Genomic DNA, 19,852 nt, shown 5'->3' with positions numbered 1-19,852 from the left:
CCAGGTGGGGAGAACAGAACACACCTCTGTACACAGTCCTATTTACAAAGAACCAGATGAAGATGGAGTTGCATGTGGCCTGGGCACAACTCTAGCAGAAGCTGAGAGAACTCCTAGGTGCTGGTCCTGGGGCTCAGCCTTGGTGCCTGGCAAGGGCTGCAGCCACATAAGGAGGGCCAGGCATACTGAAGTCCCTCCTCACAGTTTAATGATGATAATGCAACAAAAAACCTTTATATAAACAGTTTATTTACTCTAAACAGCAACACAGACAAAACGCCATATAAACACAAAGGAAGTGGTGCAGAATGGAGACGCTGGCCAACTTTGGATCTGAGGCTCATAAGCAACAGCCCAGGTTTCTGAGGATGTTGAGGGTGGGGAGGGAGGGACAGTGTGGTTCTGTCATACAGCCAGCTGGAGGCCAGAGCTCTGAACAGTGGGAAGCATGCCTGCATCCGAGCGCGAAGAAACTAGCTCCTAGGGGCTTACCAAGTACAAAAGTTTATCATTTTACAGCAGTTGAAATACTGACATCAATATTAAAATAAAAGCAAGTTTTACATAACAATCAAAAATACAAAAGACTGAAGGAAGAGACCCTGTATGAAAAACTGGGGCAATTCAGCGAATTGAGACTGTATATGCCAGTGGCGGAAATGGAAAATGACGCCCGCTCAACCCTCCCAGGCGACTAGTAACTGTACGCAGCGACTTAGATCTGCAAAAGGTGTAAACAAGTTCTTGCCAAGCCAATCCCTTCCTCGTCACGGAGCCACAGGGCCGCTGTTTATGAGGGGGCAAACTTCTTCGCTTGTGCTCGAACCCTTTTCTCATATTCCACTCTGTTTTGGCTGAGGAGGTCAAGAGAGAAAACACAGTTAGATAGGGTGATAACATGACCCACTCAGGGGCAGGGTAGTAAAGTGGTTGTACCTGGTGGTCACTGGGACAGGAGAGGCAGCAACCTCCATTGAGAAGTTCTGTGGCCACCTCAACCCCTTAGGGACAGAACAGAGACTACCACCTAGAAGACAAAGTGGCCCTGGCTTCCTGCAGTGTCATTGCCTGTGCTATGTCTAGCCTCCGGCTGGAGCAGGACAATGGCACTCACAACACTCCCACCACTGACTTCTAAGTGCAGTCTGCCAGTTCCACTACCGGGAAACCAGAACCATGGTGAACTCAGCACATCAGAGCCTAGAAATCTGGCTAAAGTGACCTTCTCACCCCAGTCTCCCAGTACAGCCAGGAACACAAGTGTGCATCTCTACCTAGCAAGTTTTAGCAAGACTGGTTTTCTTTTTCTTTTTAAAAATGCTTTAGCCAGGCGATGATGGCGCACGCCTTTAATCCCAGCACTCGGGAGGCAGGGGCAGGCGGCGGATCTCTGGGAGTTTGAGACCAGCCTGGTCTACAGAGCTAGTTCCAGGACAGGCTCCAAAGCCACAGAGAAACCCTGTCTCGAGAGAGAAAAAAAAAAAAAAAAAAAAAAAAAAAGCTTTGTTCTATCTGCATGTTTGCCTGCAGGCCAGAAGAGGGCATTAGATCTCATTATAGATGGTTGTGAGCCACCATGTGGTTGCTGGGAATTGAACTCAGGATTTCTGGAAGAGCAGCCGGTACTCTTAACCACTGAGCCGCCTCTCCAGCCCGCACAACCGGTCTTAATCAGCTGTAACGAGCAAGCATGAGACAGGGCTATCAAGTGGAGAACAGCCCACAGACACTAGGTTTTGCTCAGTAAGAACATGTGAGGGCTTTCAATATGGAAGGCATGTACCCACTGTTGAGACTTCAGACCTAGGCTGGCCTGCACAGTGTGTAGGAACAGAAAATTGACATAAGGAACAACGTGACCTTGAGAACCATGGGAACAAGACATCTGCATGAACTGCAATAGCCAAGTGCCTCTAGAGCAAGCCTGAGCCCAAGCTGCCCAGCCTCAGAGTTTACAGACACTCCCAAAACCTAGACAGGATAGCCAAGGTACAAATGACAGGTTCTTGTGCCAAGGTCACCCCAGAAAGGCCCAGTACCAAAACCCTAGCAGGGAGGACATAATACTTAGTAGCACATGCTAGTCCCAGGAGGGGGCTGTTGCTACCATGGGGACAGCAGCCCAGCGCTCATCCAGCAGCACCGCTATTCACTAAACAAGGACACTAGACAATGACTGCAAGGCAACAGTCACTCAGGGAAGAGGGACATGAAGCTTCTCCATATATGTGAAAACAAGCACACAAAGCAAGCCAGGGAGAGATCTGGATGATGCAGCAGAAAGTAAGCCCGCCACTGAAAAGTGAACTAAATGCTGGAAGAACAGAGCCCATGTTACCTAGGTGAGAACCAAACCCTCAGGCCAGCTGGGAACAGAGCCAGGTCCAAGGCAGAGTGCAGTGCTAAGCACTAGCCCAGTGAGAGGTTCCAAGGGTCTGGCAGAAGCATACCGGCTTCATGAGGCACACAGGCCAGTAACAGCATTCCACACAAGGGTCAGGCCCCGAAGAGCCTGGAGCCCAGGTGGTCAGTGCAGAGCAGGCAAAGCACAGAGTGTAAGCTGCATTCCCAAGGTTCTAGTGACAATTCTAGGCAGGCCTGCCTTGGTCACCAAAGGTGGCAGCACACAAGCACCAAGGCTGGGCATGTGCCCTACTTTCCTTTGGTTTCTCCCCTGAAGATACAGTGCATACCATTCCTCCCTCTTCCTGCTTAGTTCTTGGGAGAGCAGATCCAGTGGGGAGATGGATCTCATTAGGGTAACAGGCTAAAATAGAGGTGCCTAGGACTCTACTCCCATTGGGAGGAGTAGAGGGTTGATGCCTAAGACACAGGGAGAGAAGCGTTCAAGGTCCCTGCAATTGAACCAATCTTGGGGTCTCAGCCAGAATTACTTCAGTGCTTGCCTAGATCAGCGGGATCCTTGTAGACAGCAAAGATAAAGCATACACGGCGAGTTCTGTCAGCTCTCATTTTGGTGTCATTCTAATTCAGAGGCAGAGAATTTTCTTACCTCCCTGGAAGTCACCAGACTCCCAACCTAGCTTCATTATGTCCCCACACATTAGCCCAGAGGATGAGGGGGCGGGGTGGGGGTAGAAGTCCAGGACACCAAAAACATGGAACCTCTATTTTCAGGGTTTTCCTTGCTCCTACAGCACTGGCTCAACTGTCATTCAAATTCTAACTTCATGTTTACATGATGTCATCCTCCTCAGCAGATGCAGAGCTCAGAGCACTGTCCTAGCGAGAAGACTGTGCTATCATGCAGCAGGCCACAGACACTGGTGTTCACCAGTGCCCACATCACCTGTTCTGCACCTGTCATCTTACCGTACACCACGCTCTGGTCCCCTGTTCTGCTCAGGGTAAGCTCCTTGCACACATACTTCTGTTTCTATGTACGTTGTCAGACACGTACAATTTCCTTGACGATTCTGACCACATTCCATGGTCACCTAGTGTAGTGCTGCCACCAAGTGGGAGTCTGCACCTCTTCCTCAGAGCCTCCCTGAGGAAGTCTAACACCTCAGAGCTCCAGGCAGCCAGTCTGAACTTCCAAGGAAGGAAGGTTAGCCAGTGGGTGGTTGCTACTAACCAGTAAATTGTGTAGGCCTCTGCTTGAGCTGGGTCTTGGATATTTGGTTCATTAAGAAGTTCTTGTATTCCTAATAAGATCTGTGGGAGAAACATAATCAGTTAACACTGATAGGGCTGGGGGGGGGGGGGTTGAAAAGAGGCCTTGGACACCGTCAACAGGGCAGACCATGAAGGCTGGCCAGCTGCCTACCCATACCTGTTTGATCGTGATAGCTGGCCTCCAGTCCTTGTCTTCCTCCAGGATGGACAGGCACACTGTGCCAGAAGGATACACGTTTGGGTGAAACAGTGGTGGCTCAAATTTACCTGGACAACAGGGAAAGAAAGGAATACTTCTGGAGGCAGATGCTGTTCCCCAGCCCACACTACCCTTGCTTTCCTTCCTGACAATGATGCACCTCAACTCAAACTCAGTAGCAGAGAGGCCAGAAAGAGGATGAGAATACACGTCTTCCTCCTGAGCCAAGCCTGGACACACCAGACAGCTCTGCTTGAGGAGACTGGAGCAACCAAGGTGAGATCATGGCCAGGAGCTGAGGCAGTTGAGCCTATGACCTTTTCCCAAGTCCCTAGTCAGAGGGGACAAAGTTTTAAGGCTGGAGGGAACTGGCCAGAGTAAACACCCAGTGTGTAAACCACCTCACCATACAGGCGTCAAGCACAGCACGTTTCTTTACAGTAGACAAGTCCACCATGAGCCCCACTCGGCTCTGCTCCACAGCTGATACTTAGGATGTGCCTCATCTTGACCCAGGCAAACTTCCTACTTATTTTCAAAAATGTATACTCAAAAAAGTACAAGTCTAAAGGCAGCTTGGCTTATCAGCACATGAAGGGGCCTGGGGATGGAGTTCTGTGGCAGGGCACTTCCCTTGCGTACATAAGGCTTTGGAATGGGCTGGGCAGCTGTGGCAGCAAAACAGCTATACCAGCTACTCTGTAGGCTAGGCAGAAGGTTGAGTTGAAGGCCAGCCTAGGCATCTTAGTGAAGTCTTATTTTTTTAAAAAAGGAGTAGGGTTGGAGAAATGGCTTAGAGGTTAAGAACACTGTGCTTCCAGGGGATCTGGGTTCAATTCCCAGGAGTTTTTTTGTTTGTTTGTTTGTTTTAGAAGTTTTTTGAGACAAGGTTTCTATGTATAGTATAGCCTTGACTGTCTTAGAATTCACTATATAGACCAGTCTGGCCCCAAACTCACAGAGATCTGCCTGTCTCTGCTTTTTGAGTACTGGGATTAAAGGTGTGTGCCACCACTGTGGGGATGTGGGGAGTAGCTGCTTCTGGTCCAGGGAAGAGTGAGAGTTAAGTGTGTGTGTGTCTTACACATATGAGCGTTGAGGTGCCCACAAAAGCCAGAGGATCCTCCTGGAGCGGGAGTTACAGATGGTTGTGAATTACTCAATGTGAATTCTGAAAGCTCAACTTGAATCCTATGCAAGAGCTGTATATGCTCTTAACTGTTGAGCATCTCTCTAGCCCCTCACAGAAAGGTTTTTAGTGGATGTACTGCCGCTGTTAATGTAACGTTGAGGACCAAACTAGATAAATAGTATAGCCTGCGGGCTGGAGAGATGGCTCAGTGGTTAAGAGCACCGGCAGCTCTTCCAGAGGAGCTGGGTTCAATTCCCGGCAACCGCATGGTAGCTCACAGCTGTCAATAACTCCAGTTCCAGGGGATCTGACACCCTCATAGACAAATGTACACATAAAATAAATAATTAAAAAAATGGTGCACCCTGTTAAGCTTCAGTTACTGTAATGTTCTAGAGCCAGCAACATGGCTCAGTGGGTAAAGGCACTAGCTGCCAAGCCTGATGGTTTCAGTTTTATCCCTGGGGCTCACACAATGTGAGAAGAAAACGCATACGAATTATACTCTGGCTTTCATACATTTGGTGTTGTATATGTGCATGCTGGTGCACATAATGCTCATAGTAATTTTTTTGTTTTTGAGACAGGGTTTCTCTGTGTAACCCTGGCTTCCCCAAAACTTGCTCTGTAGACAGGCTGGACTCAATTCAGAGTTCCACCCCTTTCTGCCTCCCAAGTGCTGGGACTAAAGGCATGCACGACCACTGCCCAGCTAGTTCTGTTAAACTCTAATTGCCCATGAGCTTTAAATAACAACAAAAAAATGCAGGACTGCAGCTCAGTGATGGAATACTTGCCTAGCACCCATGAGGCCCTGGTTCAAACCAAAGCACCACAAAAATAAATACTAAATTAATGAAGAAATGAAGATGAGAGAGAATGAACACCAGGCATTAATGTTGAAAGTTCATAGAAAACACAAGGTCTGTCCAGAGGGGTTGAGATTCACAGTGTGTGCCTTGTGAATGTGGGTTACTGAATGCCACTCCAAGCAATGCTATGAGAAAGAACTAGAACAAGACTTGTGCCTCAGGTATATCAATATGCGAATGGAGAGGGTGGTGGGTGCCTAGGTCTTAAAACGAATCCTATCAGGTTCTCTAGCTCAGCTGTCTCACAGCTGGTCAGGGTCTCCAGGCCTGGTTCCCATTCCCACAGATCTCCAGCTGTTGCGCACGTCTTTAACCCCAGCACTCAAGAGGCAGAGGCTGGTGAATCTCTGAGATCGAGGCCAGCCTGGTCTACAGATGAAGTTCCAGGACAGCCAGAGAAAACCCCGTCTCAACCCCCACCCATTTTTTTTTTTTTTAAATGAATGTGGGTTTTACCTGCATGTATGTGTAAAGCCCACAGAAGTCAGGAGGGTGTCATAGCCCCTGGGACAGGAGTTATAGCCAGTTGTGAGCTGTCATGAAATGCTAAAATCCAGCCTTGGTACTCTAGAAGAGCTGCTAATGTTTTGCACTACAGCGCCAACGCCAGTTCCTGGAAGCTGCTTTAAAGGCATGTCTATCTTGTATCCCTTACTGCTCAGAAGGGTGGTCTCGATATAAGCCCTTCTCCAGCAGGCTTCTTTCCCAATCCAGGACATATCTTTTTGTTCTTTAAATTGCACTTTCCAACAAACGCAAATTTAATCTCATTTGGCAACTATATTTTCTTCTGCTAATGATGACTCGCATTCGAATCTCAGTGAACCTGAATCTCCTACTAGCTCCTAGCACCATCTTGCTTTTAGCCTCACTCTGGCAGCAACTGCTTTGAGAGGCATGGATCAGACATTAAGGATTCTACTATTCTGCTGTCTGGGGGATTTATAAGACACATCCTTACTTCCTTTTACCCTAGGTATTTCCCAGGCTGCTATTACCGCACACCTGCACCATGTGCCTTCTGGTCATCACCAATGAGGCTTCCACAGCATTCCTACAGCTCAGTCCTAGAAAGCAGTGGCAAGCGGCCTGCTTTAGTGGTCACCGCAGGGATCTTTCAGGGAAATGTCCAACCTTTACACCCTGCAACAAGTGCCCAAGAGTTCCTGCTGTTCAGTTTTTGGCTGCATTAGCCTTCCTCCCCAAGGTCTACACTACTTTATGGTTGGTTAACTCCTCTTGGTAACCTAGAAAAGCCTGAGATTCAGGAAGGTACGCTCTGCCCCCTGCATCTCTCACTAGCTGGTGTCTAAGACTGTCTCAACTCCAGGGTCATACAGATAAGCCAATCCCTGTATCCAGGGCCTCTTGTACTTCTCTGGTGAAGAATACCTTACACCCCAAGATCATGGAAAACCTCTGGAACCTTCTCCAAAGCTGCCCTATTCCCCATTCACTTGGCTGAGATGAACCCACAGGCTGGGTTCATCTCCCAAGCAACCCCTGGTAATTTCATCCCATATCCAGTGAGTATGTATGGATTTTCTGGACTATCCACTCTGCTTCATGGTCTGGCTGCCTGTCTTTGAACCAATCCTACAACATTTAACCATGTAACTGGTGATCCACTCTGTTAACAGGTCCGGACAATTTCTTCACACTGGGTCTTCCAGCGCCCCTGGAACTTCCAAGGGACTGACTGCCCCTCCTTTGCACAACTCTGCATGCACTCTGGAGACTGCCTGAGTGGGACACCCTGTGGTATGTGGAGATCAGCTAGGAGGATGAGGGTATCCTGGGCTTCTTAGAAATGCCCATGGTTTCCAGCACAGAGTTCTCTCTCAGAAAATTACTTAGTTTTCAAACTCCCATATGCTACAATCCATTTCTTCATTTTTCCCTTATAAGACGTTGCATCTTGGTTTTCCTTGTCAGCTGAGAAACTTCTCGCTTCATTGTATTTGCTTAGGATTCCAGAACCACACGAAAGCAACGAGACAAGCAATTGTGTCTGTCTCAACCTTAAATCCCTACCCCCTAATTAAATGAAAGCACTAATTGGCTGTGCAGTGGTGGTGCACGCCTTTAACTGCAGCACTTGGGAAGAGGCAGGTAGACCTTTGAGTTCAAGGATAGACTGGTCTACAGAGCAGAATAATCTCTGGAACTACAGAGTTCTAGAATAATCAAGGCTACACAGAGAAACCCTGCCTTGAACCCCTCCACTGCTCCAAATCCCACTAATAATAGGACTGCAGAAAACACTGACAAACAAAGTAAGAGTCCACCCAGTGGTTCCCAATAAGGTATGTTTAAGTCATTGCAATGGGCAACATCTCTATTTACAAGTCGACTGTGAAAGCTCAGACCTGGTCAGTCATACCCTGGGCAGAATGATGGTGGTGGGCACTGCATCCCCAAGCAAGTTCTGCTGAGCTTGTCTAGCCTTCTGGACACAGTCCAACCTTCACTTTTCACCTACTGACCTGAAGGCTCAACATTCAGACCACACAGTCTCTCACTGGGATGCGAGGCATGAATAGGAACAAACAATGCAGCAGACTGGAATGAAGGAGATTCTTCTCTCCTTTGGTGCTTTGAATTAATACATATGCTAACCACTCACTCAACCTAGGAAAGCCTTGAGACTCCTGCTCTTCTACACCTGCGGGCACCAAATCATCCAGGAGCTCACACTCAGAACTCACAACTTTCCCTCTGAAATGTGGTACCTCCTGATTGACTGGGATTAGAGACCACACTAATTACATGCTCTTCTATCCTGGGACTTGTGATCCAAGGCGACTCACCAAAAATGCTTTTATCCCAGCACTGACACCTGCCTGCTGGGCAGAGCATCCGGCTCCCAAAGGGAGGCTCTGGGAAAGGGACTGCAAACTCTCTGCAGAACTTACATTTTGGTGGTGAGGACGGATAGTCATCTTTGAAAAGCATCCGCAGTTTGAACAAGCCTCCTTCCCATGGAGTCTGTGGGAAGGGAACTAAGGTTAGATACGTAGCTCACATGCCAAGTAAGACCAGAAGTTTCCCCAAACCCAGGTGCTTTGGGCTGATTCTCTAACAGCCCCACACCATCACTGTACCTCTAGGGCTGAAGATGACGCCCACTTGTGCCTATGGGAGCTAGACAACAGCCTTCCTCAGATAGGATGGGGGCAGAAGCTGGCTTGAACACAAGTAGGGGAGCCTGCCAGATGCTGGAGGGCTCAGGACCCACACAGTTTTTGGGTGGCTGAGAACACCAAAGAGCTCAGCAAACAAAGCTGGGCCCGGCAGTTTATACTTGTATTAGTCAAGTCTGCACCTTGGAGCCTACCCCGGGAGGGACAGGGTACTATTCCCCAACCCCAGCAGCTTTCCTACCCCCAGCTCATGCAATGGAAGCACCATGGTGGAACTGCTCAACCCTGACTCGGACTCTGACAGGCCAGGACCCACCCACCCCTATACTGTGACAGATGAACCCGCTCAGGTGCTAAGCTGAACCTGGAGGCCCTAGTCTAGACAATGCCTTCTCTCTCACATGCTTTACAAGTTCTGGGCAAGGACAGCAAACTGGCAACACCGAGGCCAATGTGCACACAGCTTGTGCTCTCCAGGACACCTTGTCATCGGGGCTTACCACTTTGTACCCAGCAATCTTCGCCTGCTCCTCACCCCAGGGTTTTCACTGATCCAATGATCTGCCAGGGTCCAAGCCTTCCTACCACCACAGCCACTCCTTGGCTTGGTGAGGGCTGTGACCTGGTAGGCTGGCTGTGGTCAGATGTTAAAGATATGTAAACCCAAGTCCCTTCTAGTAGTTCTGCTCCCTCAAATCTCTTGTTAGAAACAGTGAGGTACAAAGCCAATGGCAGCCCTTACCCCCTTCTTTCCAGGGATAGCGCACTCCCAATTCATCAGGTTCATCGTGCCATCAGGGTTCTTTGTTGGGACAGCCACAAAGCCCTGAGAAAGAACAGTCACAAAACAAACCAGCTCAGAGAACAAGCCTAGGTCTCACCCAGTGGCTACAGGCTGAGCAGCAGGGAACACAATCCAACAGAAGGTCCCTCCTTGTAGCTCAGAAAAAGAACGCTCCTTACAAAAGGGTGGTCCTTCCTCCAAGCTTTCCTTTCCTGGGCAAGTCGGCTGAGGGCAATCCCCGACATATTCAAAGTCCCTGGAACAGACAGCATAAAGGGATGGTTAGGTGAAGCGTGCGTGCATACATGTACACACATACATACACACACACACACCCCCCTGTGCCATCTCCCCACCCCCATCTCAGTCAGAGAAGGCTGTTTCCAAGCAGGTGAATAAGGCTAAGTCCAGCTGGGCAAGCTACCTCTGAGCAAGTGCTGACATTATAACCCTCAATAGGCGCTCCCCAGAACACCCCCAGGTAGGCAGGGCACAACTGCTGTCCCTCCTGTGGTTTACAAACCCCAACCATTGGGAGGGCAGTGAGGAGAGCCTGCACAAAGGCTGTCACCTCCCCAGCAGGCACTGAGCATCTTCAGGAAAGACTAGACACCACTCCACAGTCAAACTCTCAGGACAGGGAGGGCCTACAGGCACCGGAAGCACTCACCTAAGGCCAGGACATGGCTCAAGGCTCTCTTCAGCACAACCCCCTCCCACTCCCCCGAAAGGTAGAGTGCAAGGCTGGGAGCAAAAGGAGGGTTCACAAACAAGGGACTGCCCTCCAGGTACACCAGATACAGGAGCTCTGGCACAACTTAGAATCATTCTCGACAGAAGGACAATCACTACTCCTGAAAGCACCGATGAGAAAAATCTGCAGTCCAGGGAGAGAGCAGGATGAACTTCCATAGGCAGACCACCCCAAGAGACCAGACTAACCGCGCTACCTCCTGCTTTACTACAGCAGCCCACAGGCCTGCCAGCTCAATCCAGAGATCTGCCCTGTGGCCCTGGGGGAAAGGAGTGCAAACCCCAGGCCAGGAGCACTTGCCAGGGCGTATCAGCACACCTGGACAAGGCCCTTAGGTTCCACTCAGCAAGGGTAAAGGACCGCCTCCACCTAGGCCCACAGCCACTTCGACTGTGGCTCCAACCTGGCTGCCACCTGCTTACCTTTTCCTTTTCCCCTCTTTTTAGTATCACATGAGACAGCACCCAGAGACTTCCAAACTTAACAGAGCACTGGGATCAAGGGGTGGGTGGAAGCAAGCCGGCCCTTGAGCAAGGATCTAGCAGATAAAAAGGTATCTTTCTAAAGTGGTTCACACTGAGCTGCTTCTCAGGACAAAAGTCCCATAGCTGATTCCAACTTGAGGCTTCCACGATTCTCATGTGAGGCTCCACTGGGCTCGGGGACAAAATCTCCCAGCAGAACCAGCACCAACTCAGCCTCTGTTTTCATCTCCAAGTGGTCACTAAGCACTGGGATATCCTGTAGTCTTCTCTCTCAGGCACAGTCTTCAATCTTCTCAGGACAAGAGCAAGATTCTTGCTAGAATAGGCTCCTGCTACAGCCTCTAACACATCTCAACCAGACCTCCCTAGAGCTCCTGCTAGCTTATACTTAGCTCAGGCTGCCCATCTTACCTGCACTGTCCTGACTCCCCTAGGAACCGCCCTGCATTCTTGACCCAGTGGGGGGGGGGAGAGGCCCTCTACAGCTCAAAGGCCTCACACCCTGCGCTACAGGTTGGCTGATTAAATATGCACCCCCACCTGTGTGAGCATAGTTCTCTGGTATCTCCTAAACAGACACACTGGGTCAAAGCAATCTGGTAGAGCCTTGCACTGAGGTCCTAGATGGCTTGTTTTTTAGCTAAGAGTCTCACACTGTAGCCCAGCCTGAAACTCACAACAATCCTTCTGGCTAGCTTCTTAGTATTGGGATTATAGGCATGAACCACATCTGGTCTCTAGACAGCTTTCCTTTCCCCACCCCTTTTTGAGATAGGGTCTCACCATGTGGCCAGAGCTGGCCCAGAAACACACTATGTAGAGCAGACTGGCCTGCCTGAGTGTTGGCCATTACTGGCATGCACCACCACACCTGGCCCTAGATTTCTCTTGATGACTTCATCAAATACACCAGCAGAAAAGGGCTAGGACTGCCATCAGGGGTGGAGCATCACCTAGGAGCCCATTTTTCAGGAACTCGGGTGAGGTCACTATAAAACAAACACAAGGACAAGTGGTGGTGAAACACGCCTTTAATCTAGCTAGCACTCAGGAGGCAGATGCAGGTGGATCTGCAGGTTCGAGGCCAGCCTGGTCTACAGAGTGAGCTCCAGGACAGCCAGGGCCACATAGAGAAACCCTATCTCGAAACAAAAAAGCAAAACCACAGACACCCAGTATTGGTATTTTTAATATCCTATACACTCAAAGTCAACACGAAGAAACTCTTTAAGAAGCACAAGCCACCGGACAAGCTTGAGACAGAGAGCCATCAAGTGACACAAACTCCAGTCAAAGTCCAAAGTATACAAACTAAAGCCTCCTCTCTTACCTGACCTCAAGTCAAAAAACAAAGGCTCAAGCCCAAACCCCTGTCCCTCCCCACCACAGGAGTAGAGACTGTCCAAAACAAGCATGATCACCAAGGCTCTACCACCAACCCCCCAAGACCCGCCTGAATATTCATATCTTAGCAAACAGAAGATCCAGGTGGCACTCATCCAAGATGGAAGGACAGGTTGCTGCCCACATGGACTCACTGTTGGGAAGAGAGGAGCCACAACACCCAGGTGATACTGGCATGAGAAACATGGCAGGGAAGGACTAGCTCTGAGCTGTCTCGGGGTGTGTGTGTGTGGGGGGGCAGACCTGAGGAAGTCAACAGCTGGGGCAGAGCTTGGAAGCCTAGGGCTTCACTTCCAATGTGTCCCACTTTTCAACTAGTCCTCAGTGGAGAGGCCTAACTGCACCCCGGCTCCTGGGAACTTGCCCCCCCTCAGGCTTAGGAGCACAAGCACTCTGCCTTCCCCAACTGAGGGTAGGCTGTAAAGGAGCTACCATCCCCATCCAGCCAATCAGATGGCACAAGATCCCAAGCAAGGCTGGGTAGGACTTCCAAATAGATTCCCAAACTCCTAGCCACTGCTCTGGAGCAAGGAGCCGGCTCTGTCCTAGCATCCAAATGTGACTATTCCAGTGTGAAAACAACTGAGGAGCTGCACGTGGTGGCTCAAGCTCGCACACGACCACCAAGAGTTCAAGGTCAGCCTGGGATGCTATCTCAAAAGGAGTTACAGGGAAGTGAGAGATGATTCTACAAGAGCTTACAAAGGCCTTCTTGCCCCACGGTCGAGCAAAAAAGGAGCCCTAGGGACACATCTGTAATGATCTAAGCAGAAACCTGGTCCTCCCCCACCTTAAGTACATCTCGCCTTCCCGAGTTAACAGCCACTTCGTGAGCCGGAAAGTTTTCTGAGGCAAAGACAAAATAACCCCCAGCTACCAGAGGCAGGCAGGGAATACAGGGCTAGGTCTTCTTCGCATACCAGACTTCCTGTAATCCGCTGTATTTGTCTGGCGACAGCACGTATTCCAGAACTACTTACCGGCCAGAGAGCATGTGCAAGGTTGCTTATTTCCACCCACCTCGACTCACTCATAAGCAACACGGAGTACCAGGTACTACGGCTGGCTCGGATAAAGCTAAGCTGCCTCTTCCACCCGCACGCATACTGCAGGCCCTAAGGACCCTTCACTAAGGATACTAGGCTGTTTCTTAAGTTTCCAGCGGCAGAGTCAGCTAGAGGAAGGCAGGACTGCCATCACTCACAGCCCAAACATCTTTAGAATCGGAACAAATTCCCTTTCGATGCCTGTTTTCTGTTGCGGAGGCAGGTAACTCACCCACTAAAGCAACAGTTCCTTAAGAATAAAGGACAGTGGGGCAGAGAATCTGCACAAAACACCCACAAAACCCAAAGGACAGACCCAGTGTCTGGGCAACCGACGAAGTGAAGCAAGCCTTCTGCTGCGACTCCGGTGCTTACAGGCCGCGACACGGCCCAGTGCCCACGGCCTTCCTGCACTCCCGCTCGCCCAACCACGGGCCCAGCACCGCCCAGAACGAGTCTGGTAGCTACCGCAAAGCTCAGATCGTCTGTTGTGGGGTCAGCGGAACTCAGTCCGCCAGGAATAGGGGCAATAGGGGACGGTGTTCCCAACCCCGCACTCGCCCGGGGCACAGTGGCTGGGCCCCAGTGCCCCAAGGGCCGAGGCTCGGAGGCGGGAGGAGGCCGTGAGCTAGAAGGGCCGCGGCGGCTCAGCTCGGCGCCTCCCGGAAGCCTACAGGGAACGGCGGCGACGCGGGGCGAGGATCGGAGTGCGCGCGCGGGCCGGTGGCGGCTCACCTGGGCGACCACGGCCCGGACCGTCGCGGCGGCAGAGGCGGCGGCGCTCCTTTGTCTCGGGACTTCCCTCCGCGCCCGCCGCGCGCAGCCCGGAGCGCAGGACCCCAGCGGGCGGGGCGGGGCGGGGCTTGAGCTGGGCTGCCCGCCGCACGCCTGCTCCACGTACGGTGGCTCCTGTCTCGTGTCCTACGCCGTCTATGCAAACACGCGCTTTCCGCCGCCCGCGCTCGGCCGCCGAGCTCTAATTGCCCGCGACCGCCTACAGACCCCGGGCGCGGGGCACCGGTCCAGGCAGGCGGCTCCCTGAACGGCCGCACTCTTAAAGGGGACGCGTACTAAGCTCGAGGGAGCGTCTGCAAACTCCTCCTTGGGATAAGCGCGTCCATTCGAGGACACGCCGGCGAGCCGTGTGGAGGAAAGGAAGCCGAGATTCCCAAGGGTCGTCCGGATGCTCAGAGGGCACCTTTTCGGGCACAGGCCCTGGAGGTATCCTTGGGCTTAAGGCCCAGGTTCTGGGAGCAAAGATTACTGAGGCCTAAGCATCATAAGAAACGTCGCAGGACGGTAGCAATCCCTGGAGCAGCAACACTTGTGAAACTTCCTGCGATTGGCAGGCTCGGAGACCTGGGCGGGGCGTATCTCGAATCTACCCAATGAACTGGCCTCATACAAAGGGCCAAGCGCATGCAAAACCGACGGGAAGAGAAATGTGGATGCTCCCTAACTTACAGGCTGGCCCTTGGTGGGGGAGGGGAACAGGTCTGAACCATGGGGGAGGGGCAGCAGCCGGGACACCCCACCTCCACCCCCGCCACTACCCCGCAGCCTACACCTCAGTTCCACCTGAAATTCCTGCGCGGCTTCTACTGGCCCTGCTGGATACGTTCTCGTCGCGTTGTGCCCTGGTCCAGTTTCCTCCGTCAGACCTCAGCAACCCAGCTCCCTACCCGGATGCCTCCTCACCGACGGGACGGGTACTTAGAACCGTCAGCTGGCCCCCTGGTGGCCACCCTGGCGCCTGCTCTACTTTTTGGCACGTGCGAGACCTTCCGGGGCCGGTTCCAGCTTCCTGAGATCCTTGAACTATGTATCCGGGGGTCCTGGGAACTCCAGGAGTGACTAGTCTTCATCTGTTCATCTGTTAGTGTCCCCAATGTACTCACCACTCTCTCCCTCCTTATTCCTCTTCCTTTTCTTGCCTTCTGAGGCTGTTAGGTGCTCCGGAACAGGACCCCGGGCCTATGTCCCTTGCCGGTAACTGCCCAGTGTTTCTTGGAGCCCAGCCTGTAAATTCCTCCTGTTGTTTTGGAGGGAGAGTAAGATCACCATGAACACCAGATCCTAGAGACCTTGGTCTCTCACTGGGGCTGAATGTGGACAAGGTCTGTTTAGAAACAATCCCCTGCCACCCAGCTGTAGTGGTGGTGACCCCAGCAGGCCTGTCCCCCTCAATAGAAGGTATCGATTTTGGGTATGTCCCAGCCTACACAACAGCTTCCAAGACTGATGGCTCCTGGGCCCACGTGTTGACCCAGCCCACCCCTGACCTGTGTACCATGTGGGACCAAAGTCATCAGCAGATTGTCTGGGACCTCTGGGTGGTCCACCACGAGGCCAGTGACTCGGAGTGACCCAGTAATTTTTTTAATTTTGAGTTTTTTAGCTTAGGGTCTCATACATTAGCCTTGGCTGGCTTCCAACTCAAGGATGACCTTGATTCCACTCCTCAGTTGTTGTCCAAGTAACACCACGTCTACTTTGGAATCTACATTTTCAGCACCACAGTTGAGCCTGATCTGGACTCATGGCTATTGGGCTTTCTGCAGGAATGAAGCCCAACATCACCGGGAGGCAAAGGGGAGGGCAGAGCTGGGAGGTGGAGAGGCTACTTGGAAAGGCTGTGCTCGTGGGCCACCTGTGGGCTACAGGAGCTGCAGAAGGCTGTAGAGCAGGAAAGACTAAGGTAAAGCCACATAAGCCATACCACTTTGCTGAGCCCATGGGTCCTGGGTGCTAAGTTCCAACCAGCAGACGTGTGAGGGCCCAAGGCCCTTGTGCAAGAGGGAATGTCAGGTGGTGGTAGGGGCTGGGGTTGAGCTGGGGTAGGAGAAAACATCAGCCTAGAAACTTCCTTTCCGGTATATGTGTTCTCTGTGGACAGGGGTCTTGACTGGGGCCAAGTCCCTAGGTATGAAAGAGAAACCAAGATTGAAGTATGATAAGAGGTTTGTGGAGAATCAGTAAATCCCAGTGAAGGGTTCTGGCTATTGTGCGCACCCATTCTTTGCCCAATTACCTTATAAGAATCAGTAGGTGCCGGGCGGTAGTGGCGCACACCTTTAATCCCAGCACTCGGGAGGCAGAGGCAGGCGGATCTTTATGAGTTCAAGCCCAGCCTCGTCTACGAGAGCTAGTTCCAGGACAGGCTCCAAAGCCACAGAGAAACCCTGTCTGGAAAAACCAAAAAGAAAATCAGTAGGTGGAGTACAGCCTGATGTAGGAATAGGGCCTTGTGTTTCCTGAGCGCCCCCTTCTGGTCTGCTGGGGCCTGGTTCTGCATAGAAGGTTATGAACTCGGGTCTGGTTTCAATAAAGGATTTACAAGCAAAAGTATGAATTTGAATTCCTACCTCATTCCATATAAGAAAGGTAGTCTTTCCAACATGGGTTGGAGACTTAGAGCCAATGCTGTACAACTCTTGAAAGAAACAAGGAGAAAGTTTGACAAGGTATTGGGCAATAGTTTTTTCTGGATGTGATACAACAAAACAAAACAAAAACCCCACAGACAGCAAAAGCAAACAGATAAATTATATTTCATCTGAACTTGTGCATCAGGGCTGGAGAGACGGCTTGGTAGTAACGTTTTGTAGAGGCCCCAGATTCAGTTCCCAGGGCCCACCTGGTGGCCACAACCCTCTGTAACTTCAGTTCATCCAGGTCCAGGGAATCTGATGTCCTCTTCTGATCTGTCATGAATTTGGTGCACATACATACACTCAGACAATACACTCATGCACACAAAGCTTTTAAAAATAGTGTACGTTAAAGGTTTTCAGTTGAACCAGGTTGCAGGCAGGCCTTTAATCCCAGCAGTAGGGAGGCAGAGGCAGGCGAATCTCTCTTAGCTCAAGGCCAGTCTGGTCTATAGAGCAAGTTCCAGGATAGGCTCTGAAGTGACTCAGAGAAACCATGTCTTGAAAAAAAAAAAAAAAAGATTGTCAGTTGAGTGATAAGCCACCCACAGAGTAGCAGTTCTGCTGACTTGCTTCTCTCTGCTAAGGGCAAATATTCAGAGCATAGGAAGGACTACTACTGGACAGGAACTCCTTTTCTAGCCCAGGCCTGGGTGCCTTTTGCTTCCTCCTCACATTGAAAGTATACCCCTGACCAGAGGGTCTCCCAGCCGAGCTGGACTGAGACTCAGAAGATGCAGAAGTAGGTGCTCCTTTCCTTTCTGTCATGGCCAGTCTTGGTTGTCAACTTGATCTGGAATTACCTTTGAGAGAGTTTTCTGGATTGGATTATTTGCGGTGGGAAAACTGTCTAAGTTATTGTTCTTTTGATGTGGTGACGCACCATGGTGGCCAGGGCCTGGAGAGGTGGCTCAGCAGTTAAAAGCACTGGCTGATTTCCCAAAGTTCCCAACAACCACATGGTGGTTTACAACCATCTGTAATGGGATCTGATGCCCTCTTCTGGCCTGTAGCATACATGTAGACAGAGCACTCATAGATAAAAACATGCGTGAAATAATAAACACTATGACCAAGGCACCTTATAAAAGGAAACCTAGTCTATGATGGGAGCATGGAGGGAGGCAGGCAGACAGACATGGCCCTGGAACAGTAGCTGAGAGCTTACAACCTGATCCACAGGTATCAAGCAGAAAGAAAACTTCCAAAGCCCACCCCCAGTGACACACCTAACAAGGCCACACCTCTTAACCCTTCCTAAACCATTCCATTAACTGGGAACCAGACATTCAAATATATATGCTTATGGGAGCCATTCTCATTTAACCACCATAAAGACCCACCCTAAATCTGAAGCACTTGAGATGGGAAGACCCTAAATACGAGCCACATCTCCTGGTGGCAGTCCACATAAAAGGACATGGAAGAAGGAAGCTTTTGCTGTCTCCTAATGGAAAGGCCAAGAATCCAGTAGTTGTTCAGTCTGTGAGGCTGACTGTCTTAGGGATTCTTATCTATATATAATGTATATGCATTGATATTACGTATATAATGATAACTATATATTCAATATATACACATACACACATAAATGCATACATACACATATGTATATATAATTAATATGCACACATATACATACATAATACATATATACATACAGTCTGTTCAGTTCCTCTAGAGAACCCTGACTAGTACACTCTCCAATCTCTTTTAGGGGATCATTTGTCCTCAGTGGTCTGTCTGGTGTACCTCTCAAATATCCCCTGGCATCTGACCTCGCCTTGTACAGAACTTGCCTGCCATATTTCAAGTAGGAAGGCTGGGAACCACAGAGTGTCCTACTGCCTTCCTTTTACATCAAGTGAGGTGACCAGATTTGTGGTTATCAGACTCACTAGGTCCTAGCTGATAGATGGACAAGGAGCAGGTGCACCATACGGAACAATCTATGGACAGCGACCTGGCTAGTTTTTGTTGGTTTGTTTGTTTTGTCAAGTGAGAGTCATTTGGAAAGAGGGATTCTCATTGAGAAAATGCCTCCATAAAGACCGGCCTATAGGCAAGTCTTTCTTGGTAAGTGATTGGTGTGGTAATGCTCAGCCCTTTGTGGGTGCTGCCTCCCTTGGCCAGGTATTCCCGAGCTGTATGAGAAAGCACGCTGAACAAGCCAGTAAGCACTTCTCTACGGGCTCTGCTTCAGTTCCTGCTTCCAGGTTCCTGGCTTGGGTTCCTACTCTGACTTCTTTCATGAAGGCTTGTGATGGGGACGTGTGGATCTCTGTGAGTTCAAGGCCAGCCTGGTCTACAAGAGTGAGTTCCAGGACTGGCTCTATAGCTACCAGGAAACCCTGTCTCAAAAAACCAAAACCAAATAAATAAATGTTAAAAAAACTTTAGGAAAAAAAGTTCAAGGTCTTTCTTGGTCATATAATTCAAGGCCAGGCTGAGCTACAACAGACCCTGTTTTTGTTTGTTTTGTTTTTACACAATAGAGTGTTTCTCGGCTCTTAAAAACAATAGCATAATGAAATTTGCTGGCAAGTGATGGAACTAGAAAAGATCATCCTGAGTGAGGTAACCCAGACAGAGAAAGACAAACACAGTATGTACTCAGTTATAAATGGATATTAGCTGGAAAGTAAAGGATAACCATGCTACAATCCACAGACCCGGAGAAACTAAGTATCAAGGAGGGCTCTGGGGGTGGGGGGAAGGACACACATGAATCTCACTCACTGTGAAGGGAAAATAGAATAGACATCACTTTTGGACAGGGTGGGGAGGTCTGGATGGGAACAGGAGGGATCAGATGGAGGGAGAGAGTACTGGGAGAGACAATTGGAATCTGGGGCAATCTCCAGGATGAGCTGATGGAGGAGGGTCATGTGTCTATGTGTTACTTTCATTGGTTAAGAAAGAAACTGCCTTGGCCCTTTGATAGGACAGAAACTTAGGTAGGC

At 50.3% G+C, this 19,852-nt stretch overlaps 1 protein-coding gene across 3 annotated transcripts; it reads right to left on the bottom strand.

Moving 5' to 3' along the window:
- Window positions 1-231: 231 nt before the first annotated feature.
- Window positions 232-15,482, bottom strand: Ube2i (ubiquitin conjugating enzyme E2 I). 3 transcript variants are annotated; one of them, XM_050123294.1, is made up of 7 exons: window positions 15,357-15,482; window positions 9,949-10,025; window positions 9,728-9,811; window positions 8,758-8,830; window positions 3,797-3,906; window positions 3,599-3,678; window positions 232-854 (listed from the first exon to the last, which is right to left on the bottom strand). In XM_050123294.1, exons 2-7 carry the CDS (start codon window positions 10,012-10,014, stop codon window positions 791-793), a joined length of 477 nt encoding a protein of 158 aa, XP_049979251.1. In that variant the 5' UTR covers window positions 10,015-10,025; window positions 15,357-15,482; the 3' UTR covers window positions 232-790. The 3 variants fall into 3 exon arrangements, with proteins under 3 accessions (XP_049979251.1, XP_049979181.1, XP_049979117.1); XM_050123224.1 differs by lacking the exon at window positions 15,357-15,482 and adding an exon at window positions 15,037-15,199; XM_050123160.1 differs by lacking the exon at window positions 15,357-15,482 and adding an exon at window positions 14,194-14,479.
- Window positions 15,483-19,852: the final 4,370 nt, after the last annotated feature.

The sequence above is a fragment of the Alexandromys fortis genome, unplaced genomic scaffold (assembly GCF_014885135.2).
Source record: "Alexandromys fortis isolate MF-2015 unplaced genomic scaffold, M_Fortis_MF-2015_v1.1 scaffold_29, whole genome shotgun sequence".
Classification (NCBI taxonomy): Eukaryota; Metazoa; Chordata; class Mammalia; order Rodentia; family Cricetidae; genus Alexandromys; species Alexandromys fortis.
The sequence above is the reverse complement of the archived record's forward strand: the minus strand, read 5'-3'. Positions and strand labels throughout refer to the sequence as shown.